Raw genomic sequence first — 25804 nt, forward strand, 5'->3', positions numbered from 1 at the left:
CATAAAGGCTACTCTTGCCTCTCCACATACAGCAGGGGCTACATAAAGGCTACTCTTGCCTCTCCACATACAGCAGGGGCTACATAAAGGCTACTCTTGCCTCTCCACATACAGCAGGGGCTACATAAAGGCTACTCTTGCCTCTCCACATACAGCAGGGGCTACATAAAGGCTACTCTTGCCTCTCCACATACAGCAGGGGCTACATAAGGCTACTCTTGCCTCTCCACATACAGCAGGGGCTACATAAAGGCTACTCTTGCCTCTCCACATACAGCAGGGGCTACATAAGGCTACTCTTGCCTCTCCACATACAGCAGGGGCTACATAAAGGCTACTCTTGCCTCTCCACATACAGCAGGGGCTACATAAAGGCTACTCTTGCCTCTCCACATACAGCAGGGGCTACATAAAGGCTACTCTTGCCTCTCCACATACAGCAGGGGCTACATAAAGGCTACTCTTGCCTCTCCACATACAGGCGGGGCTACATAAAGGCTACTCTTGCCTCTCCACATACAGCAGGGGCTACATAAAGGCTACTCTTGCCTCTCCACATACAGCAGGGGCTACATAAAGGCTGGGTGCCCTTGGCCAAGTCCCGTAGCCCAGACTGACCCCCAACAAGGGCACCTCCAGCCCTGACTCGGAGCTGGCCCCGGGCCCGGCTGCAGCACCCAGCGCTGCCCAGGGGCGGCCCGGCCGCCCCCACCAGCTGCCTCCCCGGGGGGCCCCCACAGGAGCAGGCATCCCGGCAGACACCACTGGGCCTGCTCACGGGTGCCCCCCCGCCCCTCCCCGGAGTCTGCGCAGAAGAGGCCCCGCCCGTCGGGCAGGAACGCCGCGGCGGCGGAACCTTGGGCGCGGGGTCGGGGGCGGAAGCGGCGGGTCCGGGGAGGGGGATGGAGGGGCGCGCGGCGGCGGAAGCGGCGGCGGCGGAAGCCGCCGTGGAGGCGGGCGCAGAGGCGGAGAGCGAGGCGGGACAAGCTATGGCGGCGGCCATGGCGGCCGTGGCGGCGGGGGGCGCGGGCCCGGCCGTCCTGCAGGTGGCCGGCCTCTACCGGGGCCTGTGCGCCGTGCGCAGCCGCGCTCTGGGCTCAGGCCCCGGCCTGGGGCTTGTGGGGAGCGAGCAGCTGCGGCTCTTCTCCGTGCGCCGGGGCGCCGGGAGCGGCGAGGCCGAGCTCGAGACCAACCCCTACTATGACAAGTACCGGGAAAAGATCCAGCAACTGCGCAGGTGCGGAAGGGCGGGGCGGGGCAAAGGGGAAGGGGCGTTCCCCGGACTTGTAGAGCCTAGCTCCCAGCACTGCGCAGGTGCGGAAGGGCGGGGCGAGGGCGGAAAAGCCATCTCCCGCCGACTGCGCAGGCGCCGCTGGGTAGGGTGGGGCCAGGCAGCCGGCGAGCCCTCCGGTAGACTGCTTTGGGATCGAGGCCTGAAAACTGCGCAGGTGCGGGGTCGGGAGGCCGGAAGGAGTGGAGGCGGGGAGGCGGGACTAAACTCTGCGGCTGCGCAGCTCGGGGCGGGAGGCTCGGTGTTCGAATCCTGTTGCCGCCGCCGCCGCCGACTCTGCGGAATGGAGCTAATAGCATCGATGGCCTCGAGCCCGAGCCCCTCCCAGAGCGCCTCCCATTCCCCTGGGCCTCAGTTTGCCCGTCTGTAAAGCGAGGTTGAACGGCCCCGGGGCACCCATCCCTGTCTTAGCCTGGGGCCAGAACCAGGGTCCCCATAGCCCCGCGGGGCCAAGTATGTAGTTGGTGCTTAATAAATGCCTGTCAGGGCAGAACCAGTGTCCCCACTACCTGACAGGGCCAAGTATGTAGTTGGTGCCTAATAAATGCAGATGGGCTGGCTTTCTAGGAGTGGAGACCAGCCTCTCCTTTGTTTCTCTCTCTCAGAGGCCCGGCCCCGTCCAACTCTGACCCGATTCCAAGCATCTGTTATGGCGCAGATCCCCCGAGGACCGGGGACATGAACCGTGGGGTTTCTGTTTTTCCACCATTAAGCCCATTTTCAAACCTCGCCTTGTGTGGTGGAAGCTGGGGGTGTAGACAAAGCAGTGCTGCCCATGACGAGGGCCGTGTTTGACCCCCTCTAGGGGAGAGAACCCCCGAGCTCATGTGGTCAGGGAATCTCCCCCAGATCTTCCTGGCTTGGAACCCAACTCCATGCCCCTGGGATGGAAGGAAAGAGGAGCTTTATTAAGCGTTTCCTGGTTACCAGATCTTTATAAATCTCTCATTTGATCCTCAAAACAGCTGTGAGGTTGGTGCTATGATCGTCCCCATTTTACATTTGAGGAAACTGAGACAGACGATGGTTAAGTGGCTCGTCTAGGGTCACCCAGCTAGGAAGTGACTGAGGCCAGATTCTTCTAGTCCAGGCCCAGGGCTCTATCCACTGAACCACGCTGCACCTCATATAAGTCAATACCAGGTCATTGTGGACTGGGAGGGATCCTGTGGAGGTCATCTCCATGTGCTGCCCACCTCGCCGTCTAAGATGACCCTCCCCCTTCTGACCCACACCTTCCTCTCCTTCCTGCAGGTCTGATCCCGCCGCCTTCGAGTCCCGCCTGGAAAAGCGGGATGAGCTGCGGAAGCAGCCCCTGGGTCACTCCAAGCAAGCCGACTTTATCAAGTGTGTGGAGCAGAAGGCAAGAGAGCTTTGCTGCAGCCAGTGCAGCGCCCACCAGACAGCCCAGCTCTGGGGACAACCCCGGGGACTCTGGCTAGGTTCAGGGAGGAAGAGGAGGGGCCCCAGCAGGGCATGACAGTACCACCAGCCCACAGGAGCCCCCAAGGTCACTGACATCAGGGAGCCTGGATGCAGCTGCAACTGCAAAGTCCTCGCCAGCAGGCTCCCTGCCAAGCCAGCTTTCCTTAATGTGACCTTGGTCATCTCTTGGCAGGGCTCTAGCTCTGCAGTGGGAGCCAGGCTGTGTCCCTTGCTGAGCCTTCACTTCCAACCCTAGGCCTGGGATGCAATAAACTGCACATCTCTGCATGTATGAAGAGGTTGTGGAAAGAGGGGTGCCCCAAAGTATTTCCTTAGCATAAGGGGAAAGCCAGGCCAGACACATACCCTGTTCGTCTGCTTTGATAGAACTCTGGGCTCTTCTGTGGCTCCTTTGTCTGGTACCCAAGACCCTGTGCCTCAGCTGTGACTACCCCCACCTTGCCCCAGCTTAGCTAAATCCCCCTCTGTCCCCCACACATACTAAATGCACCCTGAAGTTCTAATTCATCATGTTTAGTAGTTCACGATGGAGCTCAGCCAAGGGTGGAACAGAGCAGAGTGAGCTCATATGGTTCTGGGGGACATTTGTGTCTTGATCCCCCAGTCCCTGCCCTTCTTTTTGCTCTAGGCACTCCCTTGTCAGAGGCAACCAAAAAAAATGGCCAGGGAAATCTCAGAGGTCAGAGGGGATGTTCTAGGCAGAATGAAGAAGGCAGGTTTGGTGAGGGGGAGAGAGGCTAGGAGTGTGTGCTTGCCTAAAGAATAAAAGCTGGCCACGGGGAGCTCACCTTTCCCTCCTGCAAAGCAGAGACCAATTATCTCATTTCTTTCCGAAGGAAGCCCTGGGAAAACAGTCTTCGAAGAGAGGATTCACTAAAGACAAGGTAGGGTCAAGGACTCTTTCGGGGGGCAGCTCCTTCCTCAGTTTAGACTGCCAACCTTCCTGCCTTCATAAGGCACTCCAGAGTTGTGACAGACTCAGGGATTGGCTGGTGGACACACAGCTTAGAAGGGCCAGACCCACTTGCTTGAGGAAGGACCTGGATCAGCATTCCTATTTTATCAGTGTTGAGCCTGAGGATCACTTATTGGTGACCATGTCTATACATTGAGCCATGAAAATTGACACCAAGACTCCTGATGTCACTGAGATCAGAAGCAGAAAAGCCAATATGACAAGGGAAGGTGAAGTTACTTACTGTGGAAGTGAAAGATCAAAGCCATGGGACTGGGGAAGAGACTCTCTCCCTCTGTGCCTTAACTTCCTCAACTGTAAATGATGAAAGGTTGTTAACCAGGGATTCCTGGGTCTCTGGGCAAATCTCAGGACCTATGTAGATAACTTTTTTCCCCACTTCCAACCAAAATTGAAAGTTCTAGTTATAATTTTTTTAATTGATAATTTATTTTTCCCAATTATATGTTATGAAAGGTTTTCAACATTCATCCAGCTGCATATGCCTGTTTTTAAGTTAACATCATTTCTTTCCACCTTCCCTTCCTACCCCCCCACCGGCAGCAAACAGTCAGGTGAATATTATCCATATACATTTGTGTTTAACATGTTTACAGATCAATCATTTTCAATATGAGGAATTAGGATTAAGAGGAAAGGGAGAAACCATGAGATAGGAAAGAAATAAATATGAGAAATTTCTAAAAAGTGAATGTTAGTGTTCATTCAGATTCTATAGGGCTTTTTGGTTTTGTTTTGTTTTTCTTCCTCTGGAGAGGGATAACATTGTCCATAGCCTGTCTCCTAGGGTTGTCCTAGCTCTCTGAACTGCTGAGAGAGCTGCAACAATCAAGGTTGATCTAATTAATGAATTTTTAAAGCATAGTGTGGACAGGGGTCCCTAGGCTTTCCCAGATAGCATCGTCCATGGATCTGTGACACAAATACAAAAGAGCTTCTGGCCTAGGTTTCTCTTCTAGAGCTGCCAGTCTGTGCAACCCTAGAGGAGAGTATTAATCTTCTCAAGTTTGAGGAGCCTGAGATTTGTCTTCATCATCTTTAATTGTCTCACTCCCAGCCCTACCCCAGGGCTGATCCCCAAAGCCCTGAAGGAGACCCAGTGACTGGTAGGAGCCAACACCCTCCTCCAGCCTTTCTGGTCATCCTAGGCCATCCTCAGGAGGACTGGAGACACAACTTGAATACAAGAACAGGGTCTACCCTTAGTATTGATAAAATTCAAGATATTTCTTTTCCCACAGGGATGGTTGTGAGATTGAGATATGCCAGACTCCCTCTCCCCCCCACCCCTCCAGCCTTTGCCTGCCCCCAGGAGCCCCTCCCCTTCCTTCACCTCCCACTGGTCGGGGGCCTGCAGTGGGACATTGCTTTTGACTGCCTTCTTTCCTATTTCAGACTCTCAGCTCAATCTTCAACCTCGAGATGGTGAAAGATAAAACTGGAGAGGAGATCCAGCAGGTAGGGGGTCTCCATCTCCTTCCTTGGGGTGAACAGCACTGCTATTCTGAAAGAGAGTGCTTGAGGCCCCCACTTGGGAGTTCTGGGGGGTGGGAACAATTCCCATCAACTGATCACTTGTTGGCTGAGTCCCCAGGCCCAACTCATCTGCTTTAGAGTCTTGCATTCTCTTTGTGTTCTGTTCTCCCATCCAACGCCATTGGGGCCTCAGGCTGTCATCTCCTCTGCATTGACTGCAGCAGACCCAGCTGGCATTCCCAGTCCTACCTCTCATAGCTGTAGGAGGGCCCAGTCAGCCTTTAAGAAACACTTTCAAGGGGCAGCTAGGTGGCACAGTGGATAAAGCACTGGCCCTGGAGTCAGGAGTACCTGGGTTCAAATCCGGTCTCAGACACTTAATAATGACCTAGCTGTGTGGCCTTGGGCAAGCCACTTAACCCCATTTGCCTTGCAAAAACCTTAAAAAAAAAACCTCCACTTTCATCTTCAGAACCTCAAGGACCTCCAATTCCAAGGGAATTGGAACAAGTTTAGAAACATAAAATCCCATCAAGTTGAGTGGTGCAGCAAGGGGAGAGCTCCCCAAGCCTGGAGACAGAAAACTCTGAGTTCAGCTGCCACCTTAGACACTGACTATCTGGGTCACCCTGGGCAAGTCACTTTACCTCTGTCTCAATTTCCTTATCTACAAAATGAGGATAATACTGATACCTCTTTCCCTGGATAAGGATGATGGTCAAATGATGATATTTGTGAAGCATTTTGCAAATTTTAACTTTATGTTGTATAAATGCTAGCTATGGTTATTGTCAATAATAATAGCAACCAAACTGAGAGAGCAGAGGGCCTAGAATGGAACCTAGGTGGAAGCTGGAGCATTGCCTCCTGGGTGTCAGGCCCCTGGGCTAAGCCAGGCCCTGCCATTAAGGAACTCACAGTCCATGGGGGAGACCACACAGCCAGAGGGATACTCCAACATTTAGGGCAATGGGGCAATGGGGAAGGCTTCCTGCCCCCCCACCCCTACCCCAGTGGGATTTTATTGAGGACCTGAAGGAAGCCAGGAAATGCAGGAGGTGAGGGAGGGAGAACATTGCAGACTGCAATTGGGAGATGGTGTGTCTTTTGCAAGGAACATCCATTGTCCTGGATCGCAGAGGGTGAGGAGGGACCAGAAGGGGGGGGGGGACAGGTTATGAAAGTGTTAATCCTTGACTGTAAGGGTCAGACTATGCCAACAAAGTAGAAGATGGATTGGAGCGGAGACAAGACACCCAGACCCCCCCCCCCAATAAGTGTGATGAGGACCTTGGGGGGAGGTGGTTAGAGTAGCCATGTCAGAGGAGAAACATAGGACAAAGATAGAAATGGTCAGTCAAGAATGAGAATTGCGGGGGCAGCTAGGTGGCACAGTGGATAAAGCACTGGCCTTGGAGTCAGGAGTACCTGGGTTCAAATCCGGTCTCAGACACTTAATAACTACCTAGCTGTGTGGCCTTGGGCAAGCCATTTAACCCCATTTGCCTTGTAAAAACAAACAAAAAAAAAACAAGAATGAGAATTGCAAAAAGGATGTGAGATTTCACAATTAAGAGAATTGTGTTGACCTCAGCTAGAGCAGTTTCAGTTCAATGATGAAGTAAGAAGCCAGACTGCAAAGAGAGATTGGAAAAAATACTAAAGCGCCAACCTTAGCTGACATCTTTGCCTGTGATAGAGAGGGGAGCTTTGAGAAAGTCAAAGGAGGAGAGATATGGTCATATTTGTAGGCAGTAAAGACTGGGATTGAGGGAAATGATTATGGGTCAGACAGTCAAGGGAGTGAGAAAGAAGGACCTAAGTCAAGGGGCTGACCTGAGGAAGAGAAGGACCATCTGGAATAGAGAGGGAGAGCTAGACTAATGATGCTGTGAGTTCTTGGACTCTAGAGGACAGAGGGGAGAGTTTGTCATAAATAGCTTTGATTTCCTTAGAGATAAGTGAGGATGAGGCAGTATGGGAAGCTTGAAAAGGGTTTAGAAAAGCCTCTGTGGGGAGTGTGGTAGAGAATCCCTTGGGGAACAGTAAAAACACCGACTTGCTGCAGAGAACCAGAGAACAGAGATTGGATAGATTGGAGTTGGTGGGTTCAGTTGAGTGACTTCCTCCATCCCAAGCTGGGAGTGGAGGAGATGGGTGGTACAAGCAATCCAGGCTTGGGGCTCAGGATTCAAGAGTTGGAGACCATAAAACATTGAAGGGTTTCTTAAAGGGTCATGTCTGGGCAGTGGTCTGGCTCCATGGGTTAGGGCTGGGGGTGAGAGGAGGACCTGGGGGTCTTGATGAGGATAGAAAATAGAATTAGAAGGCATCTGACAGTAAGAGAATGGAAGGTTAGGCTTAGACAGGAATTTGGAAAAGCTTAATCACAGAGGGAGAAGTTCTGTTGAGTGACAGTGAGATGAAGGATGTGGATGTCATCGTATGCGATTGGGAGCCAGGATGTTTGAGGAGGCAGCTCTGGGGGAGTGTGGAAGGCCCCCAGTAAATGGGCAGGGCTGTAAACTGAGAGCTGCATTTAGACCAGTGGAGGTGGAGATCTTGCTGCCTCCTTTAAGATTGTTATGAGGTGGTGATAAATGTGGTGCTGGCACAGGATGTTTCTTTATTGTAGCCAGACAGAAACAGAGACATTGGATGTAAAGCAAGGGATCCAAGGGCCCAGCGAGCCAGAGGACATGCCATGGTCACAGATCATTTAGCCCCAGGTGCCCAATCAGCTCTGTGCCCATGGCGAGCAATTGTGGTCTGTGACATCCCGAAGGCCGAAGGCAGGCTTGTGTCCACTTGCTGCCTCCTGATGAGTGGCTCCCATGTTGCTTAAGCTGGTTTAGTTCAAACAAAAGGGAAGCCCTTCTTCTTGAGAGGGATTTGAGGCTGCGTGGAGAGATGAAGGGAGCATCTAGATTAGTTTCACAGAGGCTGGACTTGTCATAGATTTTTAAGGGAAACCTGGAGTGGCCAGGCTGATGCTAGGAACAGCTGGCAGTTTTATCACTTGAAACGGCATCGCCAGGCAGTGTGCATCCTTCATCTCTTCTGATCCCACCCCCATCCAGAGTCTGGCAGGTCATAGACTAGGAGTTACCCCCAATTCATTTGGGACTGTCCCCATTCCACAGATGAGGAAGCAAACCCAGAGAAGCTAATGGTGATTTGCCCAGGGTCACACAGCTGGCTTCTGCATCATGCTTTCCTTTCCACCCTAGTTTTGTACCGTTTTCACATCATGGAAATGCAATCTTGTTCTACCCCAGTTCTTTGGGACATCATTTGATGCATCATTCAAAACAAGACTCTGACTTGAGGGGTTCCCATGATCTTACCCAGCATACCATTTATGGTGTTCTTGGGAGTGAGATTCTAGAGGAAGTAGTATTGCCAGATCTGAAAGCCTGAGGAAACATGGAGCCAATGGTGGATTTCAGGGCACTGCCTCCTGAAGGGAGGCTTTGCTTGGGACACTCCACCCAAGAGGGCAAACTGTTGAAGGCCAGCTTGTTACCCCTTCTTTGCCAAGGGCTAGTGGCATTACTCATTTTAAAAATATAATTATGGAGGTTTTCCTTTCCTTCCCCTTAGTGGGGAGATCCGACTTGGGTTCTTAGGGGCTTCTCTCTGTCAGGGATTCCCCTCAGGTCACCTGTGACCTCATACTTTTCTTTGTCATTTCTCATCAGATTTGGAAGCAGTATTTCTCAACAAAAGATACCGTCTATGCTGTTATCCCTGTAAGTTGTTTGGGAAGAGGGATGAAAGTGTGGTGAGCAGTATGACTGCCAGACCTGGGCTCTGATGGGAGGCTGCCTTTCCTGCTTCTGCACCCAGTCCTTCTGGAGAGCCCATATTCTCCAGGAAGTGGTTTCACACTTCTGCTGAACTGAGCCAAGCTGAGCAGGCTCTTTCTGTTTTTGTGGCTCCCCTTTGTCCTTCCCTCTCTCAGAGATGTCTTTCTGGATCAAGTCCTTGGTAGTAGGCTAGGCATTTCCAAATTAGTTTCTTGCTCTATGGTTTACTATTTCAAGATGCTATTTCTGACAGATCACCAGAACTAATGAAACTGGGAAGCCTTGGGATCATGGGGTCTTGAGATAAAGGGGCCTTAGCTGGGACCTACATGCCTCTCCAATTTGCCAGTGATTCAGAGCTGGTGGGAGAAGTCAGCTCACAGGTGACTCAGTAGGATTCAGAATTTTCTTGCCTGACTGGAACATTGAGAGGAGCCCCATTTGACATGTAGGGAATGAGAAATGTAGACTTTTACACATGGAAAGAAAAGGTGGGAGACTGTGTCTGGACTCAGTTTGTCTAGAAATAATTTGGGTGCTTAGAGGACTGTACACTAAATAAGAATCCTCAGTGTTAGGGAACTGCTAGGAAAGCTAAGACAGTCCTGGGCTACCCTAGGAGAGAGCCTCTTCTCCAGGCCCCGGCAGACTCCACTGGGGCTTGTTCTCAGTTCTGAAGAACATGTTATAGGAAGGGTACTGGAGAAAACCCAGAGCAGCCAGGATGATGGAAACCCAGGAGCTTGTGCCCTCTGAAGAATCAGGGAATATCAGGGCAAGGAAAAGAAGACCCAGGGAGAACATGGACACTGTCTCCTCTGCCCTCGTGGGGCAGAACAGGAGCACTGTGAAGGGAAGGTCTTTTACTTACAGCCTCCTATTACCCGAGTATTTGCCAAGGCCTTGTCAGGTTGAAGGGGGCCAGAGTCCTGGGGTGACCCTCTGGGGGCCTGCTGGCCTCCAGCACAGGAGTCCCAATGGATTGCCTTGGTTCTCTTGATGCAGGTACAGGGGTGACTTCAGGGAAGCACGGTAACGTTTTTCTTTGTTTGTGAGTTCATCTTTTTCTTGTTTCCAACCTGCAGGCGGAGACATTCGACTTGATCTGGAGCCGAGCCCAGAAATGTCCATCTGTAAGTTCACCTGCCCACAGTAGGATGGGGGGTATGGCCTTCATTGCCGCACCTGCTACTGGCTCTCCATTCTGCTAGGTGTGGGCAGCAATCCTGCAGCATTGGCTCAGGGACTGGGGCCCACTCAGCGTCACTGCCCTTGGCATTCTGAGGCACAAAACTTACATTTGGGTGAATTCCCTAGAAATGGAAAAGCCTTTAGTCTACATGGGTGATAGGGAAAGGATAGAAAGCTAGCCCTGCGTCCAGAAGCCTAGGGGCAAGTGCCACTTCTAGTGGCTAGTCTGTAAACATCAATTACCTACTGCATGCCAGTCCCTGCTGAATATTAGGGATAAAAGAAGGGTGAAAAACAGTGCCTGCCTTCAAGGAGCTCACAGTCTAATGGGTGAGGAAAGCATACAGATGACTAGGTGTGACAAGGCATTGGAAATGATCCTCTGGAGGAAGACTCTAACCTTCTTAAGAGGAAGTAGGATAGACTGGGTCTCAAAGGAAGCCCAGGCTAGAAGTGAGGAGGGAAAGCATTGCAGGAAGAGTGAGGTCAAAGGCTGTGATAGGAGATAGGTCAGCCACAGAGAGGCGACCATTGATCTCAGAGTGTGTGATGGGGAGGGTGTAAGTGTGAAATGACTTCACAGCTGGGAGAGGGAGGTCATGAAGGGCTTTAGATGACAGAGGACTTGGCAGCTGATACTAGAGTGGGGGAGGCCTGGAACCAGGGGAGAATCGAGGCAGGCAGACTCACCAACAGAACTGTAGAGATGAAGCACTGAGGGTGAAGCTGCCCCCAGGACCATTTAGGAGAGTTGTCATGAAGGGGAGATCCACAAGCTTAGCAGCAGTGAGAGGATGAGGAGGGTCTGGGGCACAGGGAGGAGATCATGATTTCTGTTTGGGATATGTCACATTTAAGATGTCTTCAGAGTCATCCATTTAGGGATGTCTTGGCAATCAGCAGATGATGTGAGATTGGGACTTAATGGAGAGGTTGGGCATGAGAGGTACATCTAAAAATGACCAGCATAGAGATAGTCAGAAAGTCCTTGGGAACCAGTGGATCAACAGGAGAGATAGTGGAGAAGGAGAAGAGAAGGGTCCAAGACAGATCTCTGAGGAGCCCCCAACCAACAGTGAGGAGTGTGACCTCAAGGAGAAGAATCCAGCAAGGGAGACAGAAGGAGCCAGGGCTTTCCTCAGTGGGTGCTCCCAATAATAACAACTGGCATTTCTATAGTTCTTGAAAACCCAGAAGTTCAGTCATCATCCCTAAAGCCAGCATTTGATTTTTAATTCTTACTGGTATTTGGGGGGGATGTTTGTGTGAAGCCTCGCAGCTTCTTTCCTAGAGGTCTTTGCTAGCTGCCTCACCCCTTGTGTTTACTTCCTACAGTTCCTGTGTGCACTTCCAAGGAGGGAAGGTTATGAGTTCTTTGTGGGACAGTGGTCAGGTGCAGAGCTCCACTTCACTGCCCTTATCAACATCCAGGTGGGTGAGTGATATCGCAGAGCTCCTGGCCATGAGGGGTCAGGCTTTGTTCTTGGTTGAGTCAGTGCCCCGCCCCCCGCAAAGTAGGGCTCTTCCCAGAAAAGTTCAGGGGTCAAAACTGGCCTCACTGGCCTCAGAGACTTGTGCTCTGCTGTTAAAGAGGAAATGATTGTGTCAAGTGTCTGCCTCCTTCCCTGACCCCAGAGGTCATGCTTTGGACAACACTTCTCCTGAGATATAAGTATCAGTGACCTTAGGTCAGTAGTTATCTTCTGATGTGTTTACATTTCATAGCCACAAATGCTTCTTACCCCCAGCCTGAGAACTTCAGAGCTTGGACACAGGAGCACTGTCCCCCATGGCAGAGTCAGTATGCCTCCTCGAACTCACCAGGGGCCTTTCAAGGGTCAGCATGGCTTTTAAATCTTGGACTAGGTTAGCCACTGGTGCAGGGTGCTGAGTGGAAGGCAATTCTCCTGGTACTCCAGCTGCAGAGATCACCCAGAACTTCCCTTAGAACAGTCCCAGGAAGTAGTACGCAAGTGTGGAAATCAAGGCTGAGGGACATGGCTCAGGATGGGAAATAGCATCAGTCAGGAAGCCAGGGCTAGGATCTACCCACTCAAGCTGGCAAAGGCCTCAGCTTTTTTGAGACGCCATTTTCTTCTCTGTTAAATTGGAGTAAAAACCCTAGCCCTCTCAAGGTTTTTGGCTTATAACCTTAAAAGCTCTGCAAATGTATGCCATCATTATGAATATTAATATATTACCATATATTATTACAATAATATATTATTGTAACAACATATTGCATGTTATATTATTTATAATTTATTGCCACAGAATATTGATGTCACAATTATTGAATTGCTGAATTAAATGGAACTCCATTCTCCAAGCACTTGAGAACAAGGAATGAGTTTTGAGAAAGCCCAGGGAAGGGTGTCTATTCCTGTCCTGGCAAGCCAGTTTTTAATTAATGATTTAAAGGATTCTTCCTGATACTGAAGCTGGATGTCATAGTTTTGGAAACAGTGCTAAGAAACATCCTTCTGCTCAGCCTCAGGTCTCCCTCCAAGTCCACCCCGGACCTTGGCTTCCCACCTGTCCCTTCCCTAGGCGACCAGTCCCATCTTCCCCCAACCTCCAGCCCCTTCAGCTCTAACAATCCACCAGCATTGGCCACTGTCCTCAGCCAGTTCAAAGCCCAAGCTGGTCTATCATCTCCCCTATCCTTCCACTGTCCAGAGACTTCCCATGGAACCAGGACCAGCCTCCAAGGACTCACTTTAAATCTATTCCTTTTTCTCCTTAATAGAATAGGACTTCCTTGAAGATAGAGGCTTTTGGCTCCACAGTTGCAATGTCTGATCCCTGATAGACTCTTACTAACCTTTTAAATGGGGGCTACACAAAGAGTGACCCCTCTGTTCCCCAACACAACCAGCTGTTGGGCCTGTGTCTGCTAAGGGGTGAGGGGCTCCTCCAGGCAGTGAAACCAGTCAATAAATGGACACACACATGCCTGCTGAGCTGCCTTTGGTCCCATCAAGTCCATGGTGTTGCAGTAGATGGCAGGGGCAAGGCTGCTTTCCTACCTGTTGTAACTGCTCTGGGAGCTGTCTGCTCAGCATTACCAGCCCAAGTCTCTGCACGTGTTTCTCTGTCCTTTGGCTCCCTGACACTCTGGGTGTATCCCACACCCCCCAGAGCTGGCAGCATTGGGGTGACCCTGGGTTGTATCACTCTCCTTTGCAGACTCGAGGGGAGGCAGCGTCGAGCCAACTCATCTTGTACCACTACCCAGAGCTCAAGGAGGAGAAGGGCATCGTGCTCATGACAGCAGAAATGGACTCCACTTTTCTGGTAAGATGTAGCCAGGCCAGGCAGTCAGCTAGCAGCTAGCAAGCACTAGGGTACATAGTAAGGCAAGAGCAGTCCCTGCCCTCAGGGAGCTCCCAGCCAATTGGAGGAGACAGGGTAGAAATAGCTGGGTACAATGCAGACAAAAAGGAATTGGAGGTAATCACAGAGGTTTGGCACTGACATTAAGGGAATTATAGAAGGTAGGATTTTAGCTGGGACTTTGAAGGAAGCCAGGGAAACTGGGAGGGGGAGATGAGGAGGGAAAACAATCCAAGGGTGGCCACTCTGCCTTCTTTTCAAAGCACCAAAGGTCATACAGTTCCCACAAAACTCCTGGGAAACAAAACCTGGTGAAGGCAGAACGTGATGGCAGAGTAGCAGGAAGAGGTTCAACAAGTGCACCCCAGAACTCCTCCAGACAGATCTAGAAAACACACCACACACCAGACCAAGTCTTGATGGGGAGATTAGGGGAAAAAAATCACAGGGAGTCCTTTCCCCAGCCCAGGAGGACTGAGGGAGACCACCATGCAAAGCACTCTCTGGAAGCCAGCTGGCGACCTTGCCGGCCACTCCTCAGCTCTGGGGCGCAGAGACAAGCAGACTGAGGGGAGAAGCAGGCATGCAAGGCAGCTTAGGGAGAGAAGAGGCCAGTTAGAGGCAGAAGACATGAAGAGGAGCAGGGCTTGGTTCCCAGTTCTGGCCCAGCCTGCAGGGGACTGTCCAGACCAGAGGAGGGCCTAGCAGATCTTGAAGCAGGAGGCAGAGAGTACTCAAGATCAGACCACTTGGGGAGTGTTGAAAGCTCTCATAGCGCCCCAGCAGGAGATCCCTGGAATAACAACCCTAGTACTCCAAAAATAGCAGCAACAAGGCTCCTTTTTTCACCAGGGTAGAATGAAGATAGGTGGGGGAATAGGGATCCCAGTCCTAGAACAGAAGAAAAGAGCATGAGGAAATTCCTCCAGCTCACCTGCTCCCAGTTCAAGATCACTGGACCAGAGGAATCCTGTATAGCTTTTCATCACAGCCTGGAAATTGGAAACAAACTCTAGAAGGGCAAGAACAACCAAATCCAGTGTTGTCAGGCCACACTCCCCAAAGCAGTGGTACTGTGGCAGTAAAGGAGTCTGAGGCCCAGGTGTCTGTTCCTGCCTCTGCCACTCCCTGGCCGGAGGACGTCTGTCAGGCAGCTCCAGGCCTGGTAGGCCTCACAAGATGGCCTTTGACAAGATGCTCGACAAGATTCCTTCTTGGTTCTGGATGAAGTGCCCAGCATGCTGACCAAATGCTTTTATTGAGGACCTAGTCCCAAAGAGGTGAGCCTACTCCTCTAGGAGTGACCTGCTTGAGGCCTAGGCTTTGAATATAATCTGTGACCTTGGTAGGGTTTGACCTCTCATCTGACAGACGTTCACAAGGCAGACATTCTGCTTAACTGTTCCATTACAACTGAAGGAGCCCAGAACCTGCCCAGTGACCAGAGAGCACACTGTAAAAGGGAGCCAATGTCATTTTTGAAGATGCTCTTACAAACATCTCTTGTTCTTCATAGCCAACCACTGAGGATCATAGATTTAGAGCTGGAAGACACTTAAAGGTCACCTAATTCAAACCCCTCACTTTAGAGATGAGGAAATGGGGGGGGGTGGATTCAGTGACTTCCCCAAGGTCTCATAACTACCAAAGGCTAGGGCTTTGAACTAAGCCCAGTCACTTTTCTTCACTTCATTCTCTCTCCTGTTAGTAGGTGCTGTAACCTCCATTTCACAGACAAAACTGAGACCAGAAATGACCAGCCCAGGGCGTACCTCTGCTTTATAAAGAATTAAGACCATCTGCTTCATCTCCATTTGTAAAATTTACATTAATCCATCATATGCTACTATTTCTCTGTGTTTCTGAGTAAGTTGGATTTCTGGAGCCAACAGTACTAGAATCTCTGGTTATATGTCATAGAATTTCCATATGGTTGATATAACCTTAACTACCATGGCGACATTGAGTCCAGTGGGAGAAACCAAAGCAAACTGGCTCAGATGGGACTTCATGAGTACTTCTGACATATCAAATCCTTGGGCACTGGTACATAGAAGGAAGATCGGGAATGCGCCTTGAGGAACGTGGCGTCTTTGTTTTAGGCTTGGCTTAGCTTTACCATGGCTGATTCTTGGAGTCTACAATTTCCTTAAACAATCAAAATGTCTTCCCTAGCAAGAGCCAGCTTTTCATCCTGCTCTGAGAAGGAGCCCTGGATTTGGAATTGGAGGCTTTGGGTGTGGGTGTCCACCCTGCTGCTGACTCCCTGTGTAACACCGGACAACTCCTTCCTCTCTTGACCCTTCAGTTTTCATTTGTAAAATAGGCTTTCTTCCAGCTCCAACTAATGATTTGCTTTGGAGCCCACTCCCTCCAAAGCAGTGCCCTTTCCTATGGAGTTAGATGTTCTCAGAGGTCTGAAGCAGCTGTTGCTGATTCTGAATGTGGCAAACTGGAATATGCAGCACATTGGAATATTCGAACTGGTTTATGACTAAGGAACATTAATACTCTGATTCTAGGGAAATGAAATTTCTGTAACAAACCATAGGCTAAGGTGAGGTTGGTTGCAGAGACCTGAAAGATAAGAGAGGTGCAAGGACAAGGTTCAGAACTCAGTCACTTAAGTGTGAAGATGGAAGTGATGACTGTTAGAGTTGCTATTGAGGACTAATTGCAGAAGATTTGATTACTTTGACTGAGACATGGAACCTGCTGAGACTCAGCCCAGAGCTGTACTTTTTTTTTAATTTTATTTAAGGCAGTGGGGTTAAATGACTTGACTGAGGTCACACAGCTAGGCAATTATTAAGTGTCTGAGGTTGGATTTGAACTCAGGTCCTCCTGACTCCAGGGCCAGTTCTCTATCATGTGTAAGTTGCTCATAGCACATGGATTCCATGACCATTCTCACAAATAGTGAGTTTGTATGTGGATTGTGATATTTTATTATTCATGTACTTTTTAAGAAATTATTTATTTTTTGGAGGCAGCTGGGTTTAAGTGACTTGCCCAGGGTCACCCAGCTAGTAAATGTCTAGAGTTAGATAGGAACTCGGGTCCTTCTGACTCCAAGGTCAGAGGATAGAGATCTACTGCACACCTAGTTGCCCCTTCATTCACTTTTTAAAAATTTTCTTTAGGGGTGGCTAGGTGGTGCAGTGGATAGAGCACCAGCCCTGGAGTCAGGAGGACCTGAATTCAAATCTAGCCTCAGACACATAATAATTACCTAGCTGTGTGGCCTTGGGTAAGCCACTTAACCCCATTGCCTTGCAAAAAAAAAAATTCTTTAAAAAAAATACCTGTAATGTTGTTTTCATTTCTTTTACCTCATTGCTAAGTAGTCATGCTTCCTATCTATCATTGTTGCAAGTCACTGAGTCTTTATCTGGAGGCCCACTGGTGGGGGCCAGGAGCTAGCATGGTGAATAGGAGACATAGATTCCACCACAACAGGGTTGCCCTCGGGCCCATGTGGGGCCACTTCTTCTCTCATGCTCTGCCCTGAGCATGCCCTCTGTGAGGTGCCAGTAGCTAGTAGCTATTTCACAGAACAATCCTAGACACATCACAAGTGGCCCAAGAATCTTGCCCAAAGTCACAAGCAACTGACAGAGACAACACTTGAACACAGGACCCCTGACTCCAGACTCATTACTTGCTCCATCATACCCCATTCATCACTTTATGAGGCAATGAGCATTTTAAAATAAAAATAAAGGGTGTGATGCGCTATTTGAATGAGCCCATCTTAACATGGGGGACTTCAGGCTGTTTGACTAGTGTTGCTTCTCTTGCTCCCCAGAAATCAGACCACAAGGGCAGCTGCCTGTTAGGTGTATGTAAGATCAGCCCTGCCTTCTAGGATGACCACCAGGATTTCTTTTCTTTCTCCTTCCTGTCTACTCATTGTTTCTGTTGTGCGCATTGATACTGGTTGGAATTTGAGTTCAAACTATCGCTGTATAATTGTTTCATGTATCTCCTAGAAGATGACCCGCTCCTCTTTGAGTCCTTGAATGTGTCCATCTGTCTTGGGTCTCTTCCAGAATGGGGAGCCCAGTCTTTGGGGTATGGCAGCCAGAAGTGGAGGCTTTAACCGTTTGTATGCCCTTTCTTTTTCAGAAAGTTCCAGAGGCTCAGTGCATCGCCAACCAGGTGCAACTCTTCTATGCTACTGACCGCCAGGAAACTTATGGCCTGGTAGAGACCTTTAACTTTCGACCCAATGAGTTCAAATACATGTCTGTCATCGCAGAACTGGAGCAGAGTGGACTTGCAGCTGAGCTGAGACCCTCATACAAACCGGACACAGCCTAGAGCTGGGGTCGTGATATTGATGGTGGTGGACAGTCCTGGACAGGGCCCCAAGGACATCATGCATCATAGACAATGTGAACTCTCTCTCACACACATACTCCGGACTCCTTTTGTGTGTTCCCCAGGAGGTTGATTGTGAAATGGGGAGGAGGATCGCTTGGCTTTTGAAGTCTTAAAAGAATTCTCTTCCAGCCTTCTTAGGCTGTCTTTGGGAAGGGCGTGAGCCAAGTCAGTGACAATGAACAGGACAATTGACTTAACGCCATTAACAAATCACAACATCAAAATGTCACGTTTGTGGTTGCATACCAGGAGTTTGGACATTATAGCCCCAAAGTGATGGCAGCAAGGAGAGATGACCCCTGGCTTGCCTGCTGTGGTCGTGTCTGTCTCACACATAATATGCATAAGTAGACCAGGCTTAGGCATCTCCTGGGCTCCTGGCCATATCATCCAAGAATGTTCTTGTGGTTCAGTTGGAACTCTGTGGGATTGGTCCAGGTGCCCCTCTTGTGACCTCCAGGGCTGGCACTTGGTGGAGACAGCGAGCAGCATCCTCCTAGCTAGTTTGGAGGCCCCCACCCTACCCCACTCCTGAGGAACCATTGAGCGTGCTCATTCTTCACACCTGCCCTTTAGAAACACTCTCCAGGCTATGCTTGGAGGAGGTGAATCAGTACAGTCTGAATACAAACATAGATTTAACAGTGGGCTCCCATTCCTGAATCTCAGGATATGTTCCCCAACTTGGAGCCCCATTGGTGTTAGCATATGAGCAACAGGGGCATGACTCCCTGGACGAGCAATAAAATGGCTTCTGGCTCTCCAGCCTCATTCCCTTCCATGTGTGACATCTGACCTGGGGCTCTATTGACACCAACTATCAGAACCCTATTTGGTACTCAAGTAGTTCACCAAAGTCGCTGGAGCAAGGAGGGGGCCCTAAGTTTAGAAGGTAGCCAGAATAGCAAGGGGACCAGAAACCTCAAGGAAGGTTCAAAGGTGAGGACATCTAGCTTGAAGAAAAGAATTGGGGACCATGATGGATTAGATCTGGTTCAAATAAGTCTTATGGCACAGACAAATGCTATCTAGTTATTTATGTCCCTGTCTTAATAATAGCATTTACTTAGAGCTTTAAAATCTGCCAAGTGATGAGATGAATCCATTGGAGCCAGGGGCTGTTAGCTGCATTTCACAGTTTAGAAAACTGAGCTAAGTTTCTGAGCTCTTGAGACTTCTATATCTTTCTAGGCAATCTACTTTATACGTTTCCTCAGTGGGAGGAAAGATCACCCCTAACAATTGGGGTGATCTCGAGCAGGGTAGACCTGCAGCTTTAGGAAATTTCCTTTCCCTGGAGGTTTTCCATTTTCAAAGGCTGAGTGGTGACTGCTGTTGGCAGCAGCATCATAAAACATTCTGGGCTGCACTTGGGCCAGATGCCTACAAGGCTCTTGGCTCTGTTTCATCATGCGGAGGGACTTGCCCTCTGGAGGTCCCACTGTCTTTGGGCACCACAGGTGAGGAGGGAGACTAACAAGTTGGCAGGCATCTTCAAGGAGCAGAACCTGGCTAGTTGGACACTGGGCTAGTGGGGCTGAATCAGTTAAAGAAATGTATGTGGGGGGTGGGGGACTTAGTTTGAAGAGGAAGAAAATAGCTAGAATCTGAACTCTCATGATACAGCAACTCTTGGGGGAAGGAGTCTTAATCTTCATTTGAGAGATGAGGAAACTGGTCAAAAGACCTTTTGGACCTTGAAGTCCAGAGAGCTGCCTAAGAAGACTTCTGGGGTCTTGAGAATGAGCTGAATGACACCTACCAGAGATTTGGGGGAGAGGGCTCTTGGTCAGGTGAGAAGAAACTGAATTCTTGGGAGCTTCCAGATCTGAGAATCTGCTTGGGATCAAGGCATGTGGCAGGAAGTTCCTCAGCCCCTAAGATCTAGTGGGGCATCAAGGACACAATAACTGGGTGCAATGTACTTTGGACTGGAATGGGGTCAGAGGGCCCCGAGAATCTGGGACTGACCCCGTTATAAGTAGAACTGTCCAAAAAGAAAATGAGTTGCCTTGGGAAGGAAGGAATTCCCAGCAAGCTGTGTTCAAACAGGCTGAATGACCATTTCTCGGATGTTCTAGGAGGGGGGACTGACTGGATGCCCTCTGGGGGCAGCCTGTTCTTGTTCATTGTGGTTTTAGACTGTCCCCAGTATTCCTACCACTCATATTTCCATCCCATCCAGTCACTAGCAGACACCTAGCACAAAAACCCTCAAATGGTTTAAGATCAACTGCATCTTGTCTATAATGGAAGAGAACCACATGTCCTACCCCCCCCACATGTCCATTCAGACTTCCAGGCATCAGGTTCATCTGATGACCCCAAAGTGGGTGCCTTGAGATAGCAAAGACTTCCACCACCTTTCACATAACCCAGATCCCTTCAGTCTTGGTAGCAGATTAGCAGCAACATCATTCCCATCCTGCAGAGGGAAGGACTTGAGACTGGAGAAGGGAGAGGTGACCATCAAAGTCACCGCTTCCGTCAGAAGCAAGGCCATGACTAGAAGCCAGCTGCCAGCCTTCCTGCTTTAATCACTGTATTTTATGTGACACTCGGCCAGTGCGTAACTCATCCCCCTTTTTAATTTCCAAGTTGTCATAGACTCCCTGACCTTCACTTGGATGAATCTGTCATGAACTCCCAAATTTCAAGAACTTGAGTGATGAATACTATGATATTGGACATTAATATAACTTTAAAATTTGCCAAACATTTTATATCCATTTATTCAATCCTTATGACAGTCCTGGGAGGGAGGTGCTTTTTCTTTACAAACGAAGGAACTGAGATAAATTTTCCCGGGGTCACACAGCTACTAAATGTCCAAGGCCAGATTTGAGCTCCGATCTTTGTGACTCAGTCCATCACTTTACCCAGTATACCACGTTGCTTCTCAGAGAAAGGCCAAAACCTGCTATAACTCTTGTCACTTGGAAGCCTTTATGGGCATGGCTCACCTTAAATGTTAGGCAGGTCCCAACATTTTCTAGTAACTTTTTTATTTAGTCTTAACTTTACTGGTGCCTTTTGCTTTAAAGTCATATTCATTTCCAAAACGACTGCTTCTAATCAGTAAGCCTCTTAAAGCTGAAAAATGGTTCAAGGGGAGGAAAAAAATCTTCATGCTGAATGTTTCTGACAAAGGTTTGCTATCCAAGATATAGACACGAACAAATCCAAATGCTGCTTCCTAATAGATAAGCTGTCAAAGGACAAGTATCAAGAATTGGAAACCATATAAATTGACCCTCTGAGTTATTAGTAAAAGAAATGAAAAAAGTTCTGTCATCAATTTGTCAGCTTTGTCAAAAATGGCAAAAGATGGGAATAGTATTGGAGGAAAGACACACTGATGCACTGTTGGCAGAGCTGTGAATTGGTGAAACCATCTGAAAACCTATTTGGAATCATGTAAAAGTGATTAAAATGACCTCACTCTTTGATGCAGAGATTCTACCAGTTGCTACAAGGAGGCCATTGACAAAAAGAGAATCTCCTTATACACCAGTTATTTACAACAGCACTTTTGATGGTATGCAAAAAAAATCAGAAATGAAGTCGATGTCCATCAACTGGGAATGGCAGAGCAAATTGGGATATCTAAATGTAATGGAATCTTATTCAGCTGTAATTTTATTCTGCATATGATGAATACAAAGAAGCAGGGGAAGAGTTACATGAACTGATACAACCACCCATAAACAGTACCATCAAAAGTTCACTCCCTTACTGGATTGCTCAAACTGGAAATACTCTCCTCCCCTGCAGCCTTTCTCTAATTTTTTTTTTAGGTTTTTGCAAGGCAAATGGGGTTAAGTGGCTTGCCCAAGGCCACACAGCTAGCTAATTATTAAGTGTCTGAGGCCGAATTTGAACCCAGGTACTCCTGACTCCAGGGCCGGTGCTTTATCCACTGCACCACCTAGCTGCCCCTCTTTCTCTAATTTTAAGGAAAATGCCAGGGTTGGACATGTCTTCTACCTCCCCAGACTCCACTCTTGACTCTCTAGGCTTTCTATAACAGCTCCAAATACACACCTTCCCATTCACCTTTTCAGCTTTAATTGGGGTGGGGTTAGGGGTGAGTGATAGGTCAAAAAAGAAAAAGAAAAAAAATGTTCAAAACTTAAACAAATGGGGCAGCTTTAATACTAACATATTGGGGTGGCTAGGTGGTGCAGTGGATAAAGCACCGGCCCTGGAGTCAGGAGTACCTGGGTTCAAATCCGGTCTCAGACACTTAATAATTACCAAGCTGTGTGGCCTTGGGCAAGCCACTTAACCCCATTTGCCTTGCAAAAATCTACAAAAAAAAAAATACTAACATATTTAATGAATTAATTTTTTCAATTATAAATTTTTTCCCACTCTCCCCCACCAAAAAACCCCAACAAACCCTGTTCCAAATAAGCATCTTCATGCAAAACAAATTCCCATGTAGGGCATGTCTCAAAATGTATGTCCCACTCTGTAATTATTCCATCTTCTTTCTGTGAAGCGACCTTCATCTTGGGTCCTCTGGAATCAAGGTTGATTATTGGGTTAATCAACTTAAGTCTTTGAAATCTCATTTTCACAATGTTGATGCTATAGCATAAGTTGTCCTCCTGGTCCTGTTCACTTCACCACCTCTATTCCTACAAATCCTCTCACGGTTCTCTAAAACCATTTTCCTCCTCATCGCTTACAAAGCAATAGTTCTCTAATACATTCATCTGCTAGCTGTTGTCATAGACATCCAAGTACAATCCTCTTTTTCTTCTTTACAAATGACAATCTCCTGACTATTTGGGATTGGTCAAGTACAGAAGAAGGAAAAGAAATTTTTTAAAAACTTGTTCATTGTAGAGATTGGGGCAATAGAGAGACTAGACCTGTGATTTCGTTCATTTGGGGGACTTACAGATGAGCATCTTCTCTCTGCCAAAGCAGAACAGTAAGAAATTTCTCTGCAGCTTGAGAAGCTGTCTAGACCATGAGAAGATGAATGACTTATCCAGGGTCACACAACTAGTGTGTATCAGAGGAAGACTGTGAGCCCAAACCTTTCTGGCCCTGAGGCAGACTCTTGATCTACTGTGCCAGACATAGAGAATACTTTTGTCCCAAAAGAGATAAGGAAGGAAATGGTTTTAGAGAATCCTGGGAAGACTTGGACTATATCTTTGCTGGGAGGAGGAGGAGGAAAGAGAATGATGTGGTGACTTTATTTTTAGACTCCTCAACTATTAGAATAGGAAGGAACCACAGAGATCATCTAATTAGAGTCTTCCTTTGGGCAACGTTTGAAGGGTGACGTTAGTTCCCAGCTGGGAGCTATTCTCAAAGAAGCAGGAGAATGACCTACTACTCTCAAGGGTGGATCTTCACAGGGACTCCCTTTTTCTGTGAAAAGGGCCACAAGGATGATGGGTGGTGAAAGGCCAAGAATATTGGGATGGGGAATCAGAAGACCTGGTTTAAATGACAAATGATACATGCCAATCACTAACCCCTCATTCTGAAACCCCAGTTTCCTAAGTGAGGTGGCCACTGACATCACTCTTGGACTCTGAAATGGAGTGGTCTGAGTCCACTGAACCTCAAACACTTGGTCCCAAAGTCAAAGAATTTTCCAGTAATTGGGGAATCATTGGAATCCCAGTCCAGCAACATCCATATGAAGAGTCAAGAATAGACTATATGTGCAGAAAGCCTTTGTCCTGGGGTGGGGGGTGGGGGCATTCATTGTCCCTGTGGCCTCTGCCTGGGCTCCTTGAAGGCAGTCTCTGGGACCATGGGTGAATAAGCAAAGGCAGATGATGTATGAGAAGCCCGGCAAGGGCTGTAGACAGCAGACACAGCCATAGATCTTAGCAAAGAGACTCACACCCCATTGGGGATGGGATTGATGGGTTGTGACTTCTCTACGGCTGCCCAACTCCTCATTTTAGAACCTGGCAGCCAGCTGTCCAAGCGTCCTGGGCTCCAGGGCAGCCGCTGAGAAAACAACACGGTCAAGGTCATCTTGCTCGCTAATCAACCTGCTCCAACTGAAGTTATTTTCAGAGCCTCAGCCTTCAGGCCCAGCTCCACTGCCCACTCCTTCATAAGATCTCCCCTGTATCCCTAGCTGGAAGTGATCATTTCCACCTCTGAACTCCCAAAGAGCTTGGTAGCCGCCTCTCTGAAGTTCTTTATGTTCTAGCAGTCTAATCCTGTGACCCTATTTTAGTTAGAAGCCTAGATTAAGAACCAGAGCCCCAGTGTTTCCTAACCTGGAAGTTTCTCCTTAGGCCTTGTGTGAAATGGGTTAAGACACTTTCCTTCCCTGTGCTTCAGGTTCCTCATCTCTAAAAGTCATTCAGGCAAGGCCATTTCCATCTTGAATATCCTTGGACCCTTTGACTGTATGTTCCATGAGGGTAAGAGCGGTATCTTACTCAGCTTTGGGAATGAATACATGACCATGGTTCTTATGTGCCTACTGGGGGCTTAGGAAGAAGATGAGGGACTCATAAAAAAGGAATGAGGCTCAAAGAAAGAAATAGGGGTTCAATGACAGAGAGCAGGAAAGGCTAAGAAGAGAGGGGTTCAAAAAGAAAAAGAAAAAGAAAATTAAGAAGATGGGTGACTCATGAAGGGAATAGCAGTTTGGGGAGTAAATAGAGCATCCAAATAGCCATAACTTACGGTGCTTCCTATGGTTATTGGTTTCACTTGGTCTGAGTTCTTAGGGATAAGAACCTACCATGTGTCAAGCATGTCAGTCCTATGCCAAAATGATAATAATAAATGGCTATCATTTATATAGTATTCTAAGGTTGGCAAATTACTTGATACATATTACCTCATTTTATCCTCACAACAACACTGGGAAGGAGGTGAGGTTTTACAAATGAAGAAACTGAGGCAGGCATTGGTGAAGTGGCTTTCCCCACACAGCCAGTAAGTATCTGAAGCTGGATTTGAACCTGACTTCCTGCAGCCAGGGTCACTATTATGTGTGATTCCAGGAAACTCCAGCTATTTCTCCATTCTCAAAATTACAGAATTTTACAGTTAGAAGGGACCCCTGGGGCAGCTAGGTGACACAGAGGATAAAGCACTAGTCCTGAAGTCAGGACGACCTGAGTTCAAATCCAGACTCAGCCATATAATAATTACTTAACTGTGTGACCTTGGGCAAGTCACAACCCCATTGCCTTGCAAATACAAAAAAAAAAAGTATTATAGAAAGGACCCCAGAAGTCATCCAGTTGAGTCCAATTACTGAAAAAGAATCCCATCTAAGCCAGACCTGCTGTGTGGTCTTTTTGCTTGAAGACCTCCCCCAGGATGTTACCACTACCCCCTTGGGCAATCCTTTCCACTCTGGCAAGTTCTTACTGGTGAGAGCTTTTCCTGAGATCATGAAAATCTTGGTCTCTTCTCAGCTTCCCATCCCATCCCTGTCCAGTCACCATCACAGTTGCTCTTCACTCTTGTGCATTCTGGGACCTACCAGAACCAGTTTAATCTCTCACCTACTGGCCATTCCTTCAAGCAATCACAGCCCATTCCCTCCTCATCCCACCAGTCTTCTCTTCTCCAGGTTACAGAACCTCAGAGTTCAAACCCTTTCTCATTCTGGCTGCCATCCTCTGGACACTCTGCAGTTTGTCAGTGTCTTTTTTAAACTATGTGATCGCAAAATGAACAGAATAGCTCAGATGAAGTCTTACGACAGCGAAGGACAGAGGTATGTCCACCTCCTTATTCCTGAAGGTTCTGCTTCATATAATGGAGCACAAGATGGTGGTAACTCATTATTGAACTTGTGGTCCATTAAAACTCCCAGATTATTTTCAGACAAACAGACTTCTGTGGAGCCTTGTAAAGTCGATGTTGAACCCTATCGTAAGACGG

At 48.4% G+C, this 25804-nt stretch overlaps 1 protein-coding gene across 1 annotated transcript; it reads left to right on the plus strand.

The window, feature by feature from the left end:
* Positions 1 to 902: 902 nt before the first annotated feature.
* On the plus strand, positions 903 to 18682 carry ATPAF1 (ATP synthase mitochondrial F1 complex assembly factor 1). Its single transcript, XM_074221514.1, has 9 exons — positions 903 to 1237; positions 2546 to 2654; positions 3574 to 3621; positions 5109 to 5171; positions 8891 to 8941; positions 10084 to 10131; positions 11525 to 11620; positions 13379 to 13486; positions 17654 to 18682. The coding sequence occupies exons 1-9, from the start codon at positions 903 to 905 to the stop codon at positions 17846 to 17848; spliced, it is 1053 nt and encodes a 350-aa protein (XP_074077615.1). The 3' UTR covers positions 17849 to 18682.
* Positions 18683 to 25804: the final 7122 nt, after the last annotated feature.

The sequence above is a fragment of the Macrotis lagotis genome, chromosome 2, assembly GCF_037893015.1.
Source record: "Macrotis lagotis isolate mMagLag1 chromosome 2, bilby.v1.9.chrom.fasta, whole genome shotgun sequence".
NCBI classification, from domain to species: domain Eukaryota; kingdom Metazoa; phylum Chordata; class Mammalia; order Peramelemorphia; family Peramelidae; genus Macrotis; species Macrotis lagotis.